Here is a 20,711-nt window from a genome sequence, read left to right as displayed (position 1 = left end):
CACTGTAGGCAACTTATCAACATTTTTAGCTGATTTTGCTGAGGAGGCATAGTATGATTGGCTACTCAGTCGCCGGCCTATCATAGATGCCAGATGACCAACTAATTGCTGAAGTGTGCATGGCCACAACACAGAGATTATTTACAAATGTTATTCTTTCCCCACTAATCACAAAATGCAGATCTTCACTGTCTTAAAATTTATTGATTCTAAAGAGCTTTGGTTTTGGTCATCAGATACATTTTCTTTAATAAATGGATGTAATCTTGCGTTTTTCACCAAAGCAGCCATCAATTTTGGACCTGTTTGAATAATCTCAAACTTTCTACAATTTGAATTCCTTTATAAGTTTTATTTTTTGGGGGGATTTCTGTGTAGCAGGAGATGATGTACATGCAGGAATTTTGGGGTATTTTTGTATGATGTTTCGGATATCATGCAGTTTTGTCATTGTTCGTAATCAAAGACTTGAAGCTCTACTATGTAGATGTAACTATCAGTTTTACTTCAAGGTAATTTCCTGTTCTGGCATATTCATAAAGACCGGGCAAATGACTCTTTTTTGACTTGAGCATGGACATTTATATGGGAATAAGAGTCATACGACCTGGAAGCAATCCCTTAGGTCCAATCATCCATTCCAACCATGGCACCATTAACCTCAAAGCAATATCCCTGCCAAACTGTAGTTCACATGTCCCTTACCTTAATGGTATTGGTCAATGGCATTAAAAAGGTTGGGAGCCCCTACTCTAAACTTTTCCTCTCCATATACTTATGTAAATATCTTTAAAATGTTCATTCATAAACAAGAGAAAATCTTCAGATGCCGGAAATCCAAGCAACACATGCAAAATGCTGGACGAACTCAGAAGGCCAGGTAGCCTCTATGGAAAAGAGTACAGTCGACGTTTTGGGCTGAGACACTTCAGCAGGACTGGAGAAAAAAAAAATGAGTAGAAGATTTAAAAGGTGGGGGGAGGGGAGGGAAAACACAAGATGATAGGTGAAACTGGTGCGGGGGAGGTGGAGAGGTGGTTGTGAAGTAAAGAGCTGGGAAGTTGATTGGTGAAAGAGATACAGGGCTGGAGAAGGCGGAATCTAATAGAAGAGGACAGATGGCCATAGAAGGGGGAGGAGAACCAGAAGAAGCGATGGGCAGGCAAGGAGGTAAGGTAAGAGAGGAAAAAGTGGATGGTGAAGGGGGGGGGGGGGCATTACTGGAAGTTTGAGAAATCGATGTTCATGCCATTAGGTTGGAGGCTACCCAGACAGAATATAAGGTGGCGTTCCTTGAACCTGTGTGTGGCCTCATCGCAGCAGTAGAGGAGACAATGGATTGACATATTGGAATGGGAATTGGAAGTGGAATTAAAATGGGTGGCGACTAGGAGATTCTGCTTTTTCTGAAGGATGAACCGTAGGTATGGGATCTCCCCTTTCTCCAACTTTGTAACTCTCACCAATCAACTTTTTACATCACCCCCACCTCCTGGTTTCACATTTTGCCTTGTGTTTCTTCCTCCCCTCCCACCACCACCACCTTATTCTGACTCCTCAGCTTTTTTTCTCCAGTTCTAGTGAAGGGCCTTGGCCCGAAACGTTGACTACTCTTTTCCATAGATGCTGTCTGGCCTGCTGCATTCCTCCAGCGTTTTGTGTGTGTTGCCTTGAGAATGTTATTATTTTGAAAAAGAAAGGAAATAAACTAACTTGTTTTGCAGCTATGTTCTGTAATCTGATATTTTCAGGGGAAAATACATTTTTAAATGAAAATTGGCAAAAGACAAAACTTCCAAGTTTCTAGGGGATTACTGGCCAGATGTGCCTGCCTGGAAATGCCCGTACTAACACGTATACCATGCGTTGATGCAGAGGCTCTATATTACCAGCCTTCAACATGCCACCAAGTGTGGTCTGAGTAGAAGATAAAAGTTGATAAAGCCCTTGTCTTGAAATTTCCTTTTGTCAGACAACAAAACTAAGGCCAAGGCTTAGCATATCCCAAAGCTCTTGTTGACTTTTAACAGTTTGTTTCTGATACGTGGTGAAAGTTATAACCTGAAGTTAAAATAAATAATTAAATATTTGGAAGGAATACCTGAAACAAAATATAACATTCAAGTTGTATAGAAAAAATTTAGATAAGTAATTTGTTTTCAAAAATGTTACCTTGAAATTCCCATTGAAATCAATGAAGTCTCAGATTCATTGCAGGATCTTATTTATGAGAATGGAAATGATTGGCAATTGACATGACTTAAGGCTGGGAAATCTCAGTAAAACTGTAAATAAGACTTTGTACACACACAAACATGGACTTTTAGATCTTCTGTGAACACATAGGTGCACTCTGACCATAAGCACTTCCATAATCTTTTTCTAGTTAATACATTCCCACATGTCAATTCTTTCCTACCTTTTAACAGCTGATTCTTTTGAGTCTCCATATCGCTGCCCTTATTCTCACAGTTCCCTCCCTCCTTCTCATATCCTCATTTAGGCTTTTTTCTGTCATTTTCTTGCTCCCTGATTGTCTTCTCCATTTGTCCTTGAGTCTAGGAGTGAGGCCTTCCAAGCTATACTGCTGCACCCTGATTGCTGATTAGTGCTGCTCAAGTGCGCTCAAAGTCCTTGCAGCTGTGCTACTCAGAGTTTGCGGCCCAGAACTGCTGAAATTCCCTGGAATAGCTCAAGAGAATTTTTAGATTTTCATCCACATCTGCATTTTTAGCCCCCACTTTCCACCCGACCCCCTTGCTGCCCAATGTCAGTAGATCAGTGATTCTGTGGGTGTGTTGTTAGCTGTCGCTGCATGATCTGGATGAATGAGGGCAGTATATCATACAGTGGGACAAGAGATGAGTGGGAGCATCTCATCAGTCAGCATGTACAAAAGAACCTTATCTTTTTCTTTAACCAATGCACTGATATTTTGCTGTACTGTTTTTAAATGCATGGGACTTCTCTGTCCCATGCGTTTCTCCTGAATTCTATGCATAGAGCTCGATTTGGTAACTTTTTCATGTGATTTTCATGGATCTGTGCTGTTTAACTTCACTTTATACAAATGAGTTATTACAAAATGCTTTTGCCTTTTTTAAACATGCCAAATGAAAGCACCACTTGCTAATTCTTTTTGTGCTTGATATCTTAAATAATGCTTAGTTACATAACATACACTTCATAGTGACATGATTGAACCGAGTAGTTTTATCTTACATCAATAATTGAGAAAATGATGAAATCAATAATTGACAGCTGACTTGAATTGCTAAAACACAGGTGATTTTTATTTAAGGAAGGAACGTTAAATAACATTAGCTCAGCCAAAGCCAAGCGATTTATATATGTTAAAAGGACCACAATTTTGAAATTTAGGACAAGTGTGTACTTTGCAAGCTGTTAAAGAGAAATGTTACTTCATGAGGATGCAGGTAAGATGGTAGAATGGACAGGTGTGTGTTGGCATGGCTAAACAAGTAATTCAAAGTATGGGATTCAAATAAATAATTATTTTTTCTAAAACCTCTTAAGTATCAGAACTTTACCTTAGATGCTGATCAATATGCACACTCAATACTGTCTGCTCTGCTCATAGTTTCCAGATGACATTCTTCGCCTCCCCCCCCCCCCTCCCCCCGGCTGATTCGGAGCTGCATCGCACATTGGACATGGGGATCTGCACTTAAAAGATCCTAGCATCTTTCTGTTGCTCACTGGCTCTCAAAACTTCCAAATAGTTTTAAATGTTTGTAATGTTTCTAATGGATGTGATAGAGGTGATGGAAATGCAGCAACATTTGAAATAAATTTACATAATCTATAAAAATTATTTGAATGTAAATAGTACTTAATAATTAGCAACAGTGAAGTATTTAAAACATTTATCTGTACTTTCTTCACAAGCAAATTAATAGAGAGTGTTCATACACTATCAGCCCCCTCACCCTCCACCCCCCAAATAAAGCTGAGAATTGGGAGTGAATAACTTGAGTGCCTCTCTTCACCAAGTCACTGCTTCATTGTTGACTCACTGGTCAGTCTAGCATTGGAAATGGCAGTGGCAAGTGATCTTCATGTCATTGAATTTGAAGTGTGGAAGTCTGAGATATCATGAGATGTGATTGGCTGATAGCCAATAATTTCCTTTTGCTGAGTGGTATTGTTTCATGATCAAGAGTAAAACAACAAAAAAGGATTAGAAAAAATGTGCCTTGCTTGAAAAACACCACAAAGTACAAGTTTGCCAATTGCCAGTTTGAATCTGAACTTAATAATGGAGAAGACCCATAATTTCCTCTTTAAGTTTATGTAAATTATTTAATTATACAGGAACATGAACAGCAAAATGCTGGAAATCTGAATTAAAAAGAGAAATAACTAGAAAAACTGAATAGGTCATGTAGCATCCTTGGAAAGAGAAACAGTTAATGTTGCAGGTCTGGGACCCTTCATCAGAACTGACAAAGAGAGAAGTGGAGGCACAAGAGGCTGCAGCTGCTGTAATCTGGAGCAAAAATTAAAATGCTGGTGTAACTCAGAGGGTCAAGCAGTGTCTGTGGAGGTAAAGGTCTGATTGATGTTCTGGGTCAAAATTTGATGTAGGATTTCGACTTGAAACATTGACCATCTCTTTGCCTCCGCACATGCTGAAACCCTCTAAGTTCCACCAGCAGTTTGTTGTTAGAGAAAAATGTAATAGCCTTGATAGCAGAGAGTGTGGAGAAGGGCAATGGGTAGAACCAAGGAAATTTTTCTGATAAAGTGGAAATAAGTGAATAAAATTATGTGGTATTGGTGGGGGGTAGGGGGAATAAACCTACTAATGTTATTGCTCAAGGGAAAATCTTGCTCACATTTCTCTTTACAGTTTAGAGCAATATTTAACAGATCTCAAAAGAGAATAGTAAAGCTGTAAAACATAGGGTTCAATGCTACAGTCAGAGAAGATCAGAGGGAAAGTCAGCAATCACAAAGGTTCATTAGGATTGATTCTTGGCTTGATTACTGTTAAATCATGTATGCTTAATTGCTCTTGAATCAAACATGTGTCATTAGTGCAATATGTAAGAATTGAATAATGCATTCATATACACAATACACTAACATAGCTCAGAGGATTTTGAATTAGGAACTGAATAGCTTTTTTGCAGAATAAATCATGAGTGACTTGTTCTGGTAACATGCACATTTATGTAACTTGTGCTTTTGAACTTCCTACTGATGGTTTATCGATTTAATTTATAAATACAGTATATTCAGTTTAATTGGGACACATCGGGACCAGTACATTAAGTGGCTGTCTCAATTAGCCAAAGTTTCATGGAAATTAGTTGAAGAGGTATATTAAAAAAATGCAAACTTGTGTTTAAGTAATAAATTATGTATTTAAATGAAATACAGAATAAATTGCATCACTACCAAAACTACTACAATACTAGAAAATTGTGTTAGTTCTGAGTAGTTATGGACAGAGGAGTTCATTCAGTGTATACTAATGTGTTCTTTTGATTGACTATAAATGAGCAAAATCAGTGCAGACACTTACTGCAGATAGTGGACTGCTTTCACACAGTGGTTTTGACGGCAGCATCTTCCAAATCTTCAATTAAGTGACATAATGTCCCAAATAAATGAGGAGAATCAACAGCTTTTTTCTCAGGCTACGTCCACACTACGCCAGATAAATCCGTAACTGAAGCTTTTTCTCTTTGTTTTTACCCTTCGTCCATGGCATTTTCGTCCCCCGAAACTGGAGATTTTCAGAAACGCTCTCCAGGGTGTGTAATTTTGAAAACGCCACTTGGCCGGAGCAGTGTGGACGGGGTAACTGGAGAAATCGAAAAACGCTGTCATGACGTGCCGGATCAGATTGTGACAGCAGTGCGCCATTTCAATGTTTTCTTGAACGCAACCTAACAGTTTCAGAACAGGTGGCAACGAGACTGAAGCCAGAAGAGTCAGAAATGTACTCACCAAATACTTTGACCCATAACTTACTGAATAAATAAGTATGCTCACTTTGCTCTGTTTTCTGTCCTTGCTCATATGAAGGTGGTTTACCTATTTATTCAAGTACTTCTCTGACAATAGATGTGTAACAGCCTAATGTAACGTTATATGGAAATACAAGATATACTGATGCAGACGTGTTTTATGCATTTAAAAGGGACTTTATTAATGCAATAGAGTTTGTCAGTTTTTCAATGTTCGTCGTCAACTGGCTCATACTGTCCGTGAACTCCCTGTCGGTTGCCTGCATACGTTCCAGTATTTGGTTTTTTTTACTTTTAAGTCCTCCTGCGCGAGAGCCAACAGCTGTCTGTCTTTTAAGTTTTTCTAGTCTGTAACTGAACAAACGTGCACTATCTTTCATGACAAGATTCAACACTAAACATGTCACTTGTTTTTGGTAGATGTGTCCTGTGCATGCGCAGTAGGAGGAGATTCGCCAAAATCTCCGTTTCAATGTGGACAGAGATATTTTTAAAAACGCATAGTGTGGATGCCTATCATTTTTACTCGAAACCGGCGTTCTCAAAATTATCTGGACTAGTGTGGACGTTGCCTCAATCTGTTTTTGTTCTTTAGATTTGTCCCAAATCAGCAGCTTTCCTAATTAATTGATGGCCCAATTAACCAGAATCTATTGTATTTGCTAAACCGCTGATCCAATTGAGTTAGAAGAGTGGTTGACTGATAGGAAATGACATTACTGTTTTTAGGTGAACTGATGCCCTTATGGAAGGTGTTGCTGATGAAAGACTGGAGAAATGGATTCTATGTGAATCTCAGATGCTATTCTTTATTACCCATCAGTTTGTATATGCTATTGTCTGTATCTTCCATCTTCTTTGAATTGCTGACTTGGTTCCTGGGACAACTTTGAGAAGTGTGTTTTGTTTGTAGTGGATCTATTTTTATATTTACATTCTGCCTGAAAAACTGTAGAGAAAGCATTTAACATGGACAAATAGTCCAGATTTGCATTTCCTGTTTGGCTCTGTTCTTGGACAAGCTGGAAGTTTATAGTGAATTTCATGAAGTTCAATACTGCAAATTAGGAAAGTAATGATTTTATTTGTTCAGTTGCATTTTGAGCCGTTTTAAAATAATGGATCATTGTTTATTTTAAAATTAATTTTATGCTCCATGCCATTTCTAATAAGCATGATTGGACATTTAGCCACAGAAGTACAATACTGTGCAAAATTCTTAGGGACATACATATGCCTAGGACTTTTGCACAGTACTGTAGTAATTTTATGTATTGCACTCTACTGCTGCTACAAAAAAAAAACAATTTTCATGGAACACACACAAACTGCTGGGGGATCTTGACAGTAGAGGAGGCCATGGATAGACATAGCAGAATGGGAATGGGACGTGGAATTAAAATGTGTGGCCACTGGGAAATCCTGGGGGTCCTGCACGCATGCTGAGCTCGTTGACTTCATTAACTTTGCCTCCAACTTTCACCCTGCCCTCAAGTTTACCTGGTCCATTTCCAACACCTCCCTCCTCTTTCTTGATCTTTCTGTCCCCATCTCTGGAGGCGACTTATCTACTGATATCTACAATAAACCTGCAGACTCTCACAGCTACCTGGACTACTCCTCCTCCCACCCTGTCTCTTGCAAAAATGCTATCCCCTTCTCACAATTCCTCCGTTTCCAACGCATCTGCTCTCAGGATGAGGCTTTTCATTCCAGGACGAAGGAGACATCTTCCTTTTTTAAACTGTTACATACCCTGTAACTGGGTCACTTACCAGCAAAGATAGAGAGGTCCGTTGAAGTCTGATGGTACTATTTTTTAACAGTATTTATTGATAAAAAGACACAAAATAATATCAATGCAAACATACAGATAATATACTTCGTCAATACTAAATCTAAAAGCGCGGGTATAATAATAATCAATAAGAAATAGCTCTATCGTTGTCTAGGGGATAATGTATTGTCCGATGGAAATATAAAAGTCACTGTCATTCAAGCTGCAGCTCTTTGGTTGGAGAGAAAGACGGGTTAAAACTTGCCCATTCCTTTTATGATGTCAATCCTTCGAGAGTCGTTGGGAGTTGAGTTCCCCGTTGTTAGCTAAAAACCGTCTTTCCGTGGCAAAGGTCACCGATTCCGGGCAAATGGAAGCGGACGCACGTGGCCTTCCACCGGCTTTCGCTATTACGGGATCACTAGCGTTTCTTCTGGTGCGTCTGAGGGGCTGTTCCCACAGACCCTCTTTTATCCTGACTCACAGGGTCTCAGATGTCAATCAGGTTGAGATGATGATGCAATCCCTCCACCAACCTCCCCCTCGGTTCATTGCCTGGGGCGTCAATGCATCGTCCAGGATGCAATACACAAGTCCATCTCCAAGAGACAATAACCGGCATCAATGGGTCCGTCTCTCGGAGGCCAAGGCACATTCCGCCTTGTGGATTCGGCATGTCTTTCTCTCATTTCCTGGGTCTCCTGAATTGACTCAATAGTGATCTTGCGATTCTCACAAAGGAGGGGGCTACCCCTGCACCCTTTGGCCCCTCAGAGCTGTGGTACATTCATAACAAAACAAAGGGGCTTCCCTTCTTCCACCATCAACTCTGCTCTCCCATTTTCCGCACATCTGCCCTCACCCCATCCACCCGCCACCCCACTCGGGATAGGGTTCCCCTTGTCCTCACCTACCACCCCACCAGCCTCCAGATCCAATGTATAATTCTCCATAACTTCCACCACCTCCAACGGGATCCCACTACCAAGCACATCTTTCCCTCTTCCCCCCCCCCCCTTCTGCTTTCCACAGGGATCACTCCCTACTCAACTCCCTTGTCCATTCGTCCCCCCCATCCCTTCCCACCGATCTCCCTCCTGGCACTTATCCTTGTAAGCGGAACAAGTGCTACACCTGCCCTTACACTTCCTCCCTCACTACCATTCAGGGCCCCAGACAGTCCTTCCAGGTGAGGCGACACTTCACTCGTGAGTCGGTTGGTGTGGTATACTGCATCCGGTGCTCCCAGTGTGGCCTTTTATATATTTGTGAGACCCGACACAGACTGGGAGACCGTTTCGCTGAACACCAATGCTCTGTCTGCCAGAGAAAGCAGGATCTCCCAGTGGCCACATGTTTTAATTCCACGTCCCATTCCCATTCTGATATGTCTATCCGTGGCCTCCTCTACTGTCATGAGTAAGCCACACTCAGGTTGGTGGAACAACACCTCATATACCGGCTGGGTAGCCTCCAACCTGATGGCATGAACATTGACTTCTCTAAATTCCATTAATGCCCCTTCCCCCCCTTCTTACCCCATCCCTGATATGTTTAGTTTTTTCTCTCGCTCTCTGCCCACCACCCTGCCTGTTCTCCATCTCCCTCTGGTGCTCCCCTCCCCCTTTCTTTCTCCCTAGGCCTCCCATCCCATGATCCTTTCCCTTCTCCAGCTCTGTATCCTTTTTGCCAATCACCTTTCCGGCTCTCAGCTTCACCCTACCTCCTCCGGTCTTCTATCATTTCGCATTTCCCCCTCCCCCTCCTACTTTCAAATCTCTTACTATCTTTCCTTTCAGTTAGTCCTGACGAAGGGTCTCGGCCCAAAACGTCGACAGTGCTTTTCCCTATAGATGCTGCCTGGCCTGCTGTGTTCCACCAGCATTTTGTGTGTGTTGCTTGAATTTCCAGCATCTGCAGATTTCCTCGTGTTTGCAAATGTCATGGAATATGTGAGTGATAAACCTGGTTCTGATATTGGTCTCTATTGTGGACTGAGAGTGGCATGGGGCCAGGGAGAGGGGAATCGTAGTTGAGAAAAGGGAAGGGAGAGGATAAGGAGCAGGAAGCACCAGCGAGACATTCTGCAATGATCAATAAACTGATTGTTTGGAATCAAATGACCTTGCCTGGTGTCTCAGGGCTGGGTGTGTCTTTACCTGCACCACCTCACTGCCTGCCCCTGGCACTCTGCCAGCTGTCCCACACCCCTCCTGCCGCGCTGCACCTTTGTCATTGCCAGCATCCTTTGCTCCAGCCAGATTTACAAACTTATTTTTTGCTTCACTTTGACATATACGGTACTGTGCAAAAGTCTTGGGCACCCTAGCCTTATAAATGTGCCTGACTTTTCCAGAGTACTGTAGCTTGTCAGTATTATTTCTTCACCACTTTAAGATCTGGTCATGAATCCTAACTCTTAAAAAAAATCATTCATTTGTTTTGCAATGCCTTGTGTTAAATTCCTCAGCATACACATCACCAAGAATCTCATGTGGTCTGTACATACCAGCTGTGTGGTGAAAAAAGCACAACAGCACCTCTTTCACCTGAGGCGGTTAAAAAAGTTTGGTATGGGCCCCCAAATCTTAAGAACTTTCTACAGGGGAACTTTTGAGAGCATCCTGAATGGCTACATCACTGCTTGGAATGGGAATTGTACTTCCCTCAATTGCAGGAGTCTGTAGAGAAGTGGTGTGGACAGCCCAGCGCATCTGTAGATGTGAACTTCCCACTATTCAGGACATTTACAGAGATAGGTGCATAAAAAGGCCCTGAAAGATCATTGGGGATTTGATTCACCCCAACTACAAACTGTTCCAGCTGCTACCATCCGGGAAACAGTACCACAGCATAAAAGCCAGGACCAACAAGCTTCAGGACAGCTTCTTCCACTGGGCCTTCAGACTGATTAATTCATGTTGATACAGTTGTGTTTCGATGTCATTCTGACTGTCTTCTTGTACATACTATTTATTATAAATTACTATAAATTGTACATTGCACTTTTAAAGGGAGGTGTAACATAAAGATTTTTACTCCTCACGTATTTGAAGGATGTAAGTAATAAAGTCAATTCAGTTAAATTCAATTCATGTAACTTTGTATACCTAGTAAGGTTTGGCCCAGAGAATGTCAGGATTTGCATTTTAAATTATTCTTGACTTTACACACAAGGGGACAAAATGGTATCAAAATGATGAAAATACAGAATAGCTCAGGATATTTTAATACATTTTCAAGAGATGTTAATAAACTATTGGTTATAACGTATTGTCAAACTGCTACAGATCATCTCGAGGATATGTTGCCATGCAGTGTATGGTGCGTCCGATGAAGTCCACATGATCCACAGCAGTCACTTGTCTGGGCTGCTCTGACAGTACATTCCATGACAAATTGTTTCATGTCATGGAGTGCACAATGCTACCATAAGAAAAAGAAATAGCTTTTTTTTTTAGCTTAACTTCATAAGATTTGAATAGAATACTGTTTAGATTATTGGCTACAGCTCAGAGATGGACAATATTCTCATTTAAATACTGAACCAATTGAGGTGACTGGATGCAATTGTTAAATGAGTATGAATAACTAAAGATTTTGCATTCAGTTAATTAAGTAAACTCTGGAATTGAAAAGCTGGTATCTCTTTAAATTTTCCATAAAGCTACTTCATCTGGTTCACTGCTTTTTCCTTTCATTATGAGATCAGAGAGCCTCAGCCTGGTGTAGTAAGTTGATATAGATTCACAGCAGTGTCATTGTTGGTTAACTGCCCTCTTTAATGGCTTATCGGATCAGTCAGCAGGAGGGCAATGAAGAAGGGAAGTAAATGCTGTCCTTTTGTAGATGAATTAAAAAATACTATTAATTTTTATGTTGGGTGTTTGGATGCTGGAAATCCAAAGCAACACACAAAATGCTGGAGGAACTCTGCAGGTTAGATAGCATCTTTGGAAATTTATAAACAGTGGACATTATGGGCTAAGGCCCTTCTTCAGGACTGGAGAGGAAGTGAGAAGACACTAGAATAAAAAGATGGGGGGAGGGGAAGGAGCACAGCTATAAGGTGATAGGTGAAGCCAGGTGGGTGGGAAAGGTAAAGGGCTGAAGTGGAAGGAATCTGATAGGAGAGGAGAGTGGACCATAGGACAAAGGGAAGGAGGAGGCAACCCAGGGGACTTAATAGACAAGTGAGAAGAGGAAGAGGCCAGAGTGGGGAATAGAAGCAGAGGGAAGGGGGAGGAAATTTCTTTCTGTCACCATAAGGAGAAATCGATGTTCATGCTGTCAGGTTGGAGGCTAACCAGATGGAATATGAGATGTTGCCAATTTTGTCCTCTTCTACTTCGGAGAGACCCGTCATAAATTGGAGGTCCACTTTGTTGAGCACCTCCACTTCATCCACCAAAAGCGGAATTTCCCACTGGCCAACCATTTTAATTCCTATTCCCATTCCGACATGGTGGTCTGTGGGTGCCTCTTGTGCCTCAAGTGAGAAAGGGGCATGCCCTGGGTGCTGGGGGCCCTTAATAATGTACGCTGCCTTTCTGAGACACTGCTCCTTGAAGATGACCTGGGTACTTTGTAGGCTAATACGCAAGATGGAGCAGATTAAATTTACAACTCTTTACAGCTTCTTTTGGTCTTGCGCAGTAGCCCCCCCGTCCTCCCCAGTGCCAGATAGCAATGCATAGGAGGGCCTGTCAGGATTTCTTTTACCATTTTAGTCTGCAAGGTTTATGAGTAAAAGCATTTGAAAGGCGTTATGGTGTTAATTTTCACTGCTGAGATGAGAGGAGCGTTGTTCGAGTAGCAAGGTGAGCCACTCTTAAAATCTACAGCTGAGGGCTAGGTGGTCAGTTTACTATTGTCTCTAAATATCAGGCAATTGTGGTGGCAGTTTTTGTTATCTGCAAAGCGGAGGAGATACCAATGTGCAATTTGGAGCTCCATAAACTGGAAATGGTGTTGGAACAAATAAAATAATAACCACCTTTTCAGGTTTTGTTTGGAAGGGTTTTTTTTTCAGAATTAGGTTTTAATCACTGTCTTATGACATGAAATTTGTTTTGTGGCACCAGTACAATGCAAAGACAGTTACTGTAAATCACAAAATACATAACCTGTATTTTACATAATCACATCATACCCTGATGATAGCATGTCACGGATGGTGAGGTTCCCCAAATATGTGGAAGGAAATGTGTCTGTTTTTAATGAAGGTGATGATTGAGAGCTCCTCTCTAAGCAACTGAGTGCTGAAAGGCAAGATCAGCTTTCATCTTATCTTTTTTTTTATTTAAGTATGCACTACTTGTATCAGTTGGTGTAACATGTAGAAATGGTTATATGTGCAAATATTTAAATTCCTTTGTGGTGAATTCTAGTTGTTCCTAAACTATTATTGCCAGTATCTCAGATGGGTGCTACATCAGAGAAAAAGGTATTCAGATGTAAATAACATGTAAATGACTATTATCCAAATTATCATTCAGTATTACATTATTTGCTTCTGCAGCAATCTGGACTTGTTACCCATTGCAGAGGGTTTCAGTTTATTTCCAGTGGGGGTGGAGGTGTGGTAAAATGAATATTGACCAGAAAGATGTTGACTGAAAATGGTCGCCTAGCTTCATACAATTGCTTGTGCTGCTGGTTAAGTTGTTCATGATGAGTATGGAAAATTGTTATTGAAGTTTCATTGTATTTTTTCAGAACTATGATTCTCCACCTTAGTTATCTTTTTGTTTCTCTTTAATGCAGGTTATTACTGGAAACGCCAGGATTATACTGACAGAGCAAGGAAAAGCATGTTTTTTGGTTTGGCTGTAGAGGATGAAAAGATGTGTCTTACTACAATCAGCTCTGAACTATAAAAAGTGAAAGCTAATTGGACAATTGACTTTCAATTAACAAAAAGTATTTGAAAGAGGGAGAAACATTTAAAAAATTTTGTTTTGTTTAGTATTTCTGGATGTACTGTGTAGAGGTTAGATTTAGAATTATTGTGTTGATTGTCAACTTTTAGGATAAAAACTTTTTGAACCACAGTTTCTAAGAGTCACCTGTAAAAATGATGGAAATGAGATGATTCAAACAGATGGTCAGACTAAATTTGTAAATGTGAACATTTATTGCATTCACAAAATCCAATATATAGACACACCGCTTTTTTAGTTCTAATTATGTTGTAATCAAGTCTTAAGCAGGCAGTAAATTTGTCCTTTTTTGTAATGTAATTTGTTTTCCCTCTCTGTGTCATTTCATTGAAAATATTAATGAGGTGAGCGATGTTCTTCCTCCTCTCAGTTTAAAAATAAATTAGCTGGGTAAACTCTAGGTTTATTTCTAACACTTGGAAAAAGCAGAAAATAAAATGAACAGCTGAGGGTTGGATTGAGGTGCAAGCGAGCACAGAGTGCTGCTTCTGGTCCTGAGTGGCCAAATCACTCTTGCCAGCATTTATCAATCTGTCTTGGTGAGCAGAAGAAACGTCAGTGCCGGAAAATCAAAGCTGAGGGCCCAAAGAGCTCTGCTTGGAGGTAAGGTGTTGCTTCATGATCTTGGATTAATTTAGATATAACTTCAGAGAGTTAAGTGAATTCACTTTGCAGCTTTCAAATAATGTACTTGTTTTCTGATGTATAACTCTTAAGTTTCTAATCTGTAAATTTCTGAATTTTTTTGAATAATATAAGAGACCTAATGAAGTTTCTGTCTCCAGAAGAATATCTTTGCTCATGTGCTGTTTGAGAAGGTTGAAATACTGCTTATTATTTCTGCATCAAACCTGCTTGCTTTCACTTAGTTTGGATTTAAGCTTTTAAAATTGTTGAATGAGGGAGTGTGGTTGAAAGGTGGTTAGTTTCTTGTAGTTCTTCATATTTCAGTGCAGTAGCTTTCTCCAGTAATTTTTAGGAACAGAAGATCTTAATGATAGGGATAGGTACTTCATTTGAATCACTTGGAACAATGATCTCACCAGGAAATTATTTTCCAACAGTTTAAGATCATGAATCCCAAGATCCCAAGAAAAAATCTTGCCCCTTTCTCTACCCCTGCTTCCTGAATATCAATGTAAAATTGTGGGAATTGAAGTAGGAGAGTTGTGGTGAAAGATAGAAATGTTTGTTTTTTCATGACCTAAACCGTTTTCATGGCTTGTATTGGGTTTGGCAATTGCACGAAAACAGGGGAATCTAGAACTAGGGAGGCACAGGTTTAAGGTGAGGGGGAGAAATTTAAGCAATCTGATAAATAAATGGGAAATATCTGCAATGAACTGCTGGGGAGGTTGTGTATCCCAATACAGTTACGTTGTTTAAAAGGCACTTGGACAGGTGTTTAGATAAGAAGAATGTTGAGGAATACTTGTAATGCAGGCAAATGGCAAAAGTGTGGATAGACAATGGTCAGTATGGACAGGGAAGCTCCCTTTTCTGTCCTGAAAAATGCTGGAGGAACTCAGCAGGTTAGGTAGAATTGATGGAAATGAATAAACAGTCGACGTTCCAGGTCAAGACCCCTCATCATCAGGACTGGAAAAGAAGGGGGGGGGGGGGGGAATTTGCCAGAATAAAAATTTCTGTGATTTTGCTATAAGAATTTCAGGTATATGTTGTTACATCCTCTAAAACACAAACTTTCCTTACGTACAGCTGAAGCACCTACAATATGGAATGCTTAATAATGAATGTCATGAGATAGTTACAGGCAAGTCAGTTATTTTCCAATATCTTCGATGACTTTGGACTTTATTTTCTGTTTTGAGCAGAATATGCAGGTGAAGTGTTGATGGTTGTTGCTGAGGCAGATTCAAGTTGTACATGAAGGGTAACAAATGAAAGGCTCTCTCTTTATCGTAGACTATTGCAAAGTTGCTTTTGTGTTATTCTCTGCTATGTCTTTTGAATGTTTTTAGCTAAAGACTTGAGACGATGGTTTTTAGAAGCTATGAATTAATTTAAAGAGCAAGAAAAATTTTTAATGTCAAAATGGATTAATCAATGTACTTGTTAGTTGGAGGATTTAGTGTTTTTTTGGTTTTTTTTCTTACTGTTTTTCATTTATGCAGGATCCTGGCCATGAGGTTTGATACCTCACTTCGTTGACTGGAAAACACTGGACCTAAATGGCGCAGCATGACTTTGTACCTGCTTGGCTTAATTTTTCAACATCTCAGTCTTCAGCTAAGGTTTGGTTCAAAACTTTGAGATAGTAATTTGTTTAGTTTTAAGTGTATGTTCAGTCAAAGATTGTTTCATTGTATTGATAAATCTTAATAGTATATTTTCAGTTGAAGCCACAGAACAAATAGTTACAGTATTAGAATGCTGCAAGGATTGTCCTTGTTCTCAGTTGCAACTACATTTCCAAACTGCAGTTTAATCTGCCACCACTGCTGTCTTCCACAATGCATTCCGGGCCCAGTTTTGTTTTTTTAAATCCTTGTCGTGTTGGTGGGGTGGAAAATCCTTGCCAGAATTGTTGTAACTAATGTTTAAAAATACTGGGAAAAGATACTTGTGAATTAAACATAATGAAGATGGACTATTGCCTCAATTAAATCTGTTGGTGTTTACCTGTCATGCAATTAATCATCCGTATTTCTTCCAAATCACAGATTTATCATTCCCTCTGTCTACCTGTCCTCCAATTCAGTCTTCGGTGTTGACACTGCTACTGCTGTGATCTTTACTCTAGAAGTTTTTTTTTTTCTGATTCATTAATTGGATAAATGCAATTTGGTAGCTCAGCATTTATTGTCCATCCTTCAGGGCCCCATATCCAGGTTGTTTCCTCAGCAGAGAGCATGCACATAACTCTATTTGAAGTTTGTGTTCTGACTAAGCCAGATAACAGATTACCATAAGACCACAAGATGTAGGAGCAGAATTGGGTCATTTGGCCCAACTAGTGTGCTCCGCCATTTCATGGCTGATCCATTTTTCTTCTATGCCCAGTCTCCTGGCTTCTCCCCATATCCTGTCATGCCATGACCAATCAAGAATCTATCAGCCTCTGCCTTAAATATCATAAAGATTTGGCCTTTACAGATTCACCACTCTTTGGCTCACAAAACTCCTCCTCATCTCTGTTCTAAAAGGACATCCCTCTATTCTGAGGCTATGTCTTATGGTCTTAGACTCTCCCATTCTCTCAACATCCACGCTAACAGGGCCTTTCACCATTTGATAGGTTTCAATTCTGAATTCTTCTCAATTTAAGTGAATCTAGGCCCAGAGCCATCAAACACTCTTCATTTGGCAAGCCATTCAATCTTGGAATAATTTTCGTGAACCTCCTTTGAACCCTGTCCAGTTTCAGCTCACCCTTCCTAAGTTAAGGGGCCCAAACCTGCTCAGAGTACTCAAGTGAGGCATCAGCAATGTTTTACAAGGTGTCAACATTACATCCTTGCTTTTATATTCTAGTCCTCATGAAATAAATGCTAACATTGCATTTGCCTTCCTTGTTACGGACTCAACCTGCAAATTAACCTTCAGGGAATCCTGCATAAGGACTCCCAAATCCCTTTGCACCTCAGTTTTTTGTATTTTCTCTCCATTTAGAAAACAGTCAACCCTTTCATTTCTTTTACCAAAGTGCATGACCATACACTTCCTACACTTTCCATCTGCCATTTCTTTGCCTATTCTTCTAATCTGTCTCATCCTTCTGTAGCCTCTCTGCTTCCTTAAAACTACCTGCCCCTCCATCTATCTTCATACTGTCTGCAAACTTTGTAACAAAGCCATCAATTTCATCATCCAAATCATTGATATATAACTTAAAAAGAATCGGGCCCAACTCAGACCCCTGTGGAACACCACTCGTCACTGGCTGCCAGCCAGGAAAGGCTCCCTTTATTTCCAATCTTTGCCTTTTTCCAGTCAGCCATTGCTTTATCAATGCTAGAATCTTTGCTGTAATATCATGGGATCGTAGCTTGTTAAGCAGCCTCATGTGTGGCACCTTGTCTTAAGGCCTGTTGAAAATCCAAGTACACAACATCAACTGATTCTTCTTTGTCTATCCTGCTTGTTATTTCTTCAATGAATTCCAACAAATTTATCAGGCAAGATCTTCCCTTGATGAAACGATGCTGACTGTGACCTATTTTTTCATGTGCCCCCCAAGTACCCTGAGACCTCATCCTTAACAATCGACTCCCAACATCTTCCCAACCACTGAGGTCAGACTAACTGGCCTGTAGTTCTTTTTCTTCTGCCTCTGTCCCTTCTTGTAGAGTGGAGTGACACTTGCAGGTTTCCAGTCTTCTGGAAGCACTCCAAAATTTAGTGATTCTTGAAAGATCATTACTAATTCCTCCACAATCTCTTCAGTCACCTCTTTCAGAACTCTGGGGTGTACACCATCTGGTCCAGGTGATTTATTTACCTTCAGACCTTTCAGTTTCCCAAGAACCTCCTCTCAGGGGTCACACACTTCATGACCCCTGCCATCTGGAATTTCCACCATATTGCTAGTGTCTTCCATCATGAAGACTGATGCAAAATGCATTCAGTTTGCCCGCAATTTCCTCATCCCCATTACGAACTCTCCAGCATCTTTTTCCAGTGATCTGATAGCCGCTCTTGTCTCTCTTTTACACTTTATACGAAGAAACTTTTGGTTGTACCTAGGTTGTGGGAACATTTTAATCATGGGGCAAGTGAAGTTGACCATAAGACCATGTGTGAAATTTTCCCCTTTTGTTCAAAAGCCTAATAATTGAGGGGTAATAATTATTCCTGAACCTGGTTGTGTGAGTCCTGAGGCTCCTGTACTATCTTCCTGATGGCAACAATAAGAAGAGAGCATACCTTGAGTGGTGGGGATCCATGGTGATGATGGATCCTTCTTTCCTGAAATAGCGTTTTGTGTAGATGTGCCCAATGGTGTTCAACAAGTCAGGGTGGATGCATTGCATTGAAATACATAGTACGGAAACAGGCGCTTCAACATAATACATCCATGCTAGAAGAGATGCTTTTCCAGAGCAGTCCCATTTGTGTGTTTGGTCTCTATCACTCTAACCTTGTACTATCCATGAATGTGTCCAAATGTCTTTTAAATCTGTCACTTCCTCTGACAGCTTGTTCTATATACCCACCACTCATGTTGTGAAAATGATAGCTACTCACAACTTAAATCGGTGCCTTCTAGTTTTAGATTCCTCTACCCTGACAATTCAATGAGAATTCATCTTATCTGTGCCCTTCATGATTTTGTCTGCCTATTAGGCCACCCTTCAGTCTCCTATGATCCAGGGTGGAAAGGGCCCCAGTTTCTCCTTGTAATTCAAGCTCTTTAGCTTAGTAATGTCTTTATGAATCTTTCCAACACACTTTTCAGCTTAATGTCATCTTATAGCTCAGTGGCTATGACTACACAGAATGCCAAGTGTGATCTCACCAACATTTTGTGCAGCTGTGATATGATCACAACTCTTGAGTTTATTGCTCTGACCAATGAAGGCACACATGCCAAACACCTCCTTCGTACAATTTTACAATCATATAATTCTTGATATCACAAGCAAATTTCATGCCTATCCCAGGGATTGTTTTTCATCACAGTTGCAGAAGGGAAACTGTTTTAACTGTTACCCTGAAGATCTCTGGTGATGCACCCTATGAGAACTTGCCTCAAGCAACCTTAACATAACTTAAATTTCAGAAATGTTTAACTAGGAAATAATTTATATGGGAGGGGATGGCTACTGGAGGGAGCATACAGAAAATTATAACTTTTGAGTCCTTTCTGTTGAACCAGAATTATTTTCCTTACCAGCTCTTGGTTTGCACATTTAATGTAGAGTCAATTTACTCACCATACTGAACACGATAAATATATGAATTACATCATAAGCTTCATTAATTCAAGCTTTACAAGAATCAGGTCATGATACAGTGTTTTTGCTATTAGAGCAGTTGATACTTTTTTTAAAAAAAAATAGATTTTGCTTCTTAAATGTATTTTAAACATGAGCAAGATACAGGTGAATAGAATTTACCCACCTGGCCCCTCAGCAAGTAAAATTCTGTTTTATTGTGGCTCCAATTCTTCTTCTGTGGCCAGATCCCCATAGCTCTCAATCCTCCACTTAATAAAAATATCTACTTCCCTTTAAATATTTCTAATGAAGTATCTCTTGAAAAACTGGAAAAACTTCACAACCCTCTGGGGAAGAGTTCCAGTAATTCACTGGCTGTTTTAAATACTCACTGGAATTTAGAAGATTGCGGGGGGATCTTATTGAAACGTATAAAATTCTAAAGGGATTGGACAGGCTAGATGCAGGAAGATTGTTTCCGATGTTGGGGAAGTCCAGAACGAGGGGGTCACAGTTTAAGGATAAAGGGGAAGCCTTTTAGGACAGAGATGAGGAAAACTTCTTCACACAGAGAGTGGTGAATCTGTGGAATTCTCTGCCACAGGAAACAGTTGAGGCCAGTTCATTGGCTATATTTAAGAGGAAGTTAGATATGGCCCTTGTGGCTAAAGGGATCAGTGGGTATGGAGAGAAAGCAGGTACAGGGTTCTGAGTTGGATGATCAGCCATGATCATACTGAATGGCGGTGCAGGTTGGAAGGGCCAAATGGCCTACTCCTGCACCTATTTTCTATGTTTCTATGTTTCTAAATGACTGTCCCTTGAAGCTATGTCCCCTCATCTGAGACTCTCCCATGTGAAAACATTTTGACAACTACTTTATCCTCGTCCTTGTTAACATAGAACACAAAATAGTACAAAACAGGCCCTTCAGCCCACAATGTTATGCCGACTCTTAAACCCTGCCTCCCATATAACCCCCCACCTTAAATTCCTCCATATACCTGTCTAGTAGTCTCTTAAACTTCACTAGTGTATCTGTCGCCACCACTGGCTCAGGCAGTGCATTCCACGCACCAACCACTGTCTGAGT

At 40.4% G+C, this 20,711-nt stretch overlaps 1 protein-coding gene across 3 annotated transcripts in view; it reads left to right on the top strand.

Annotated features, from left to right (window-relative positions):
* Positions 1–20,711, top strand: part of gpbp1l1 (GC-rich promoter binding protein 1-like 1) — a 68,538-nt gene that overhangs the window by 14,106 nt on the left and 33,721 nt on the right. For all 3 annotated transcript variants that reach the window (XM_073062962.1, XM_073062961.1, XM_073062963.1), the window contains exons 2-3: positions 13,543–14,321; positions 15,854–15,973. In XM_073062962.1, the coding sequence (XP_072919063.1) occupies positions 15,911–15,973 (63 nt within the window). In that variant the 5' untranslated portion in view covers positions 13,543–14,321; positions 15,854–15,910. The remainder of the gene's footprint in view (positions 1–13,542; positions 14,322–15,853; positions 15,974–20,711) is intronic.

The sequence above is a fragment of the Hemitrygon akajei genome, chromosome 12 (assembly GCF_048418815.1).
Source record: "Hemitrygon akajei chromosome 12, sHemAka1.3, whole genome shotgun sequence".
Taxonomy (NCBI): Eukaryota; Metazoa; Chordata; class Chondrichthyes; order Myliobatiformes; family Dasyatidae; genus Hemitrygon; species Hemitrygon akajei.
Note: the sequence above shows the minus strand (reverse complement) of the source record. Positions and strands in the feature narration are given on the sequence as shown.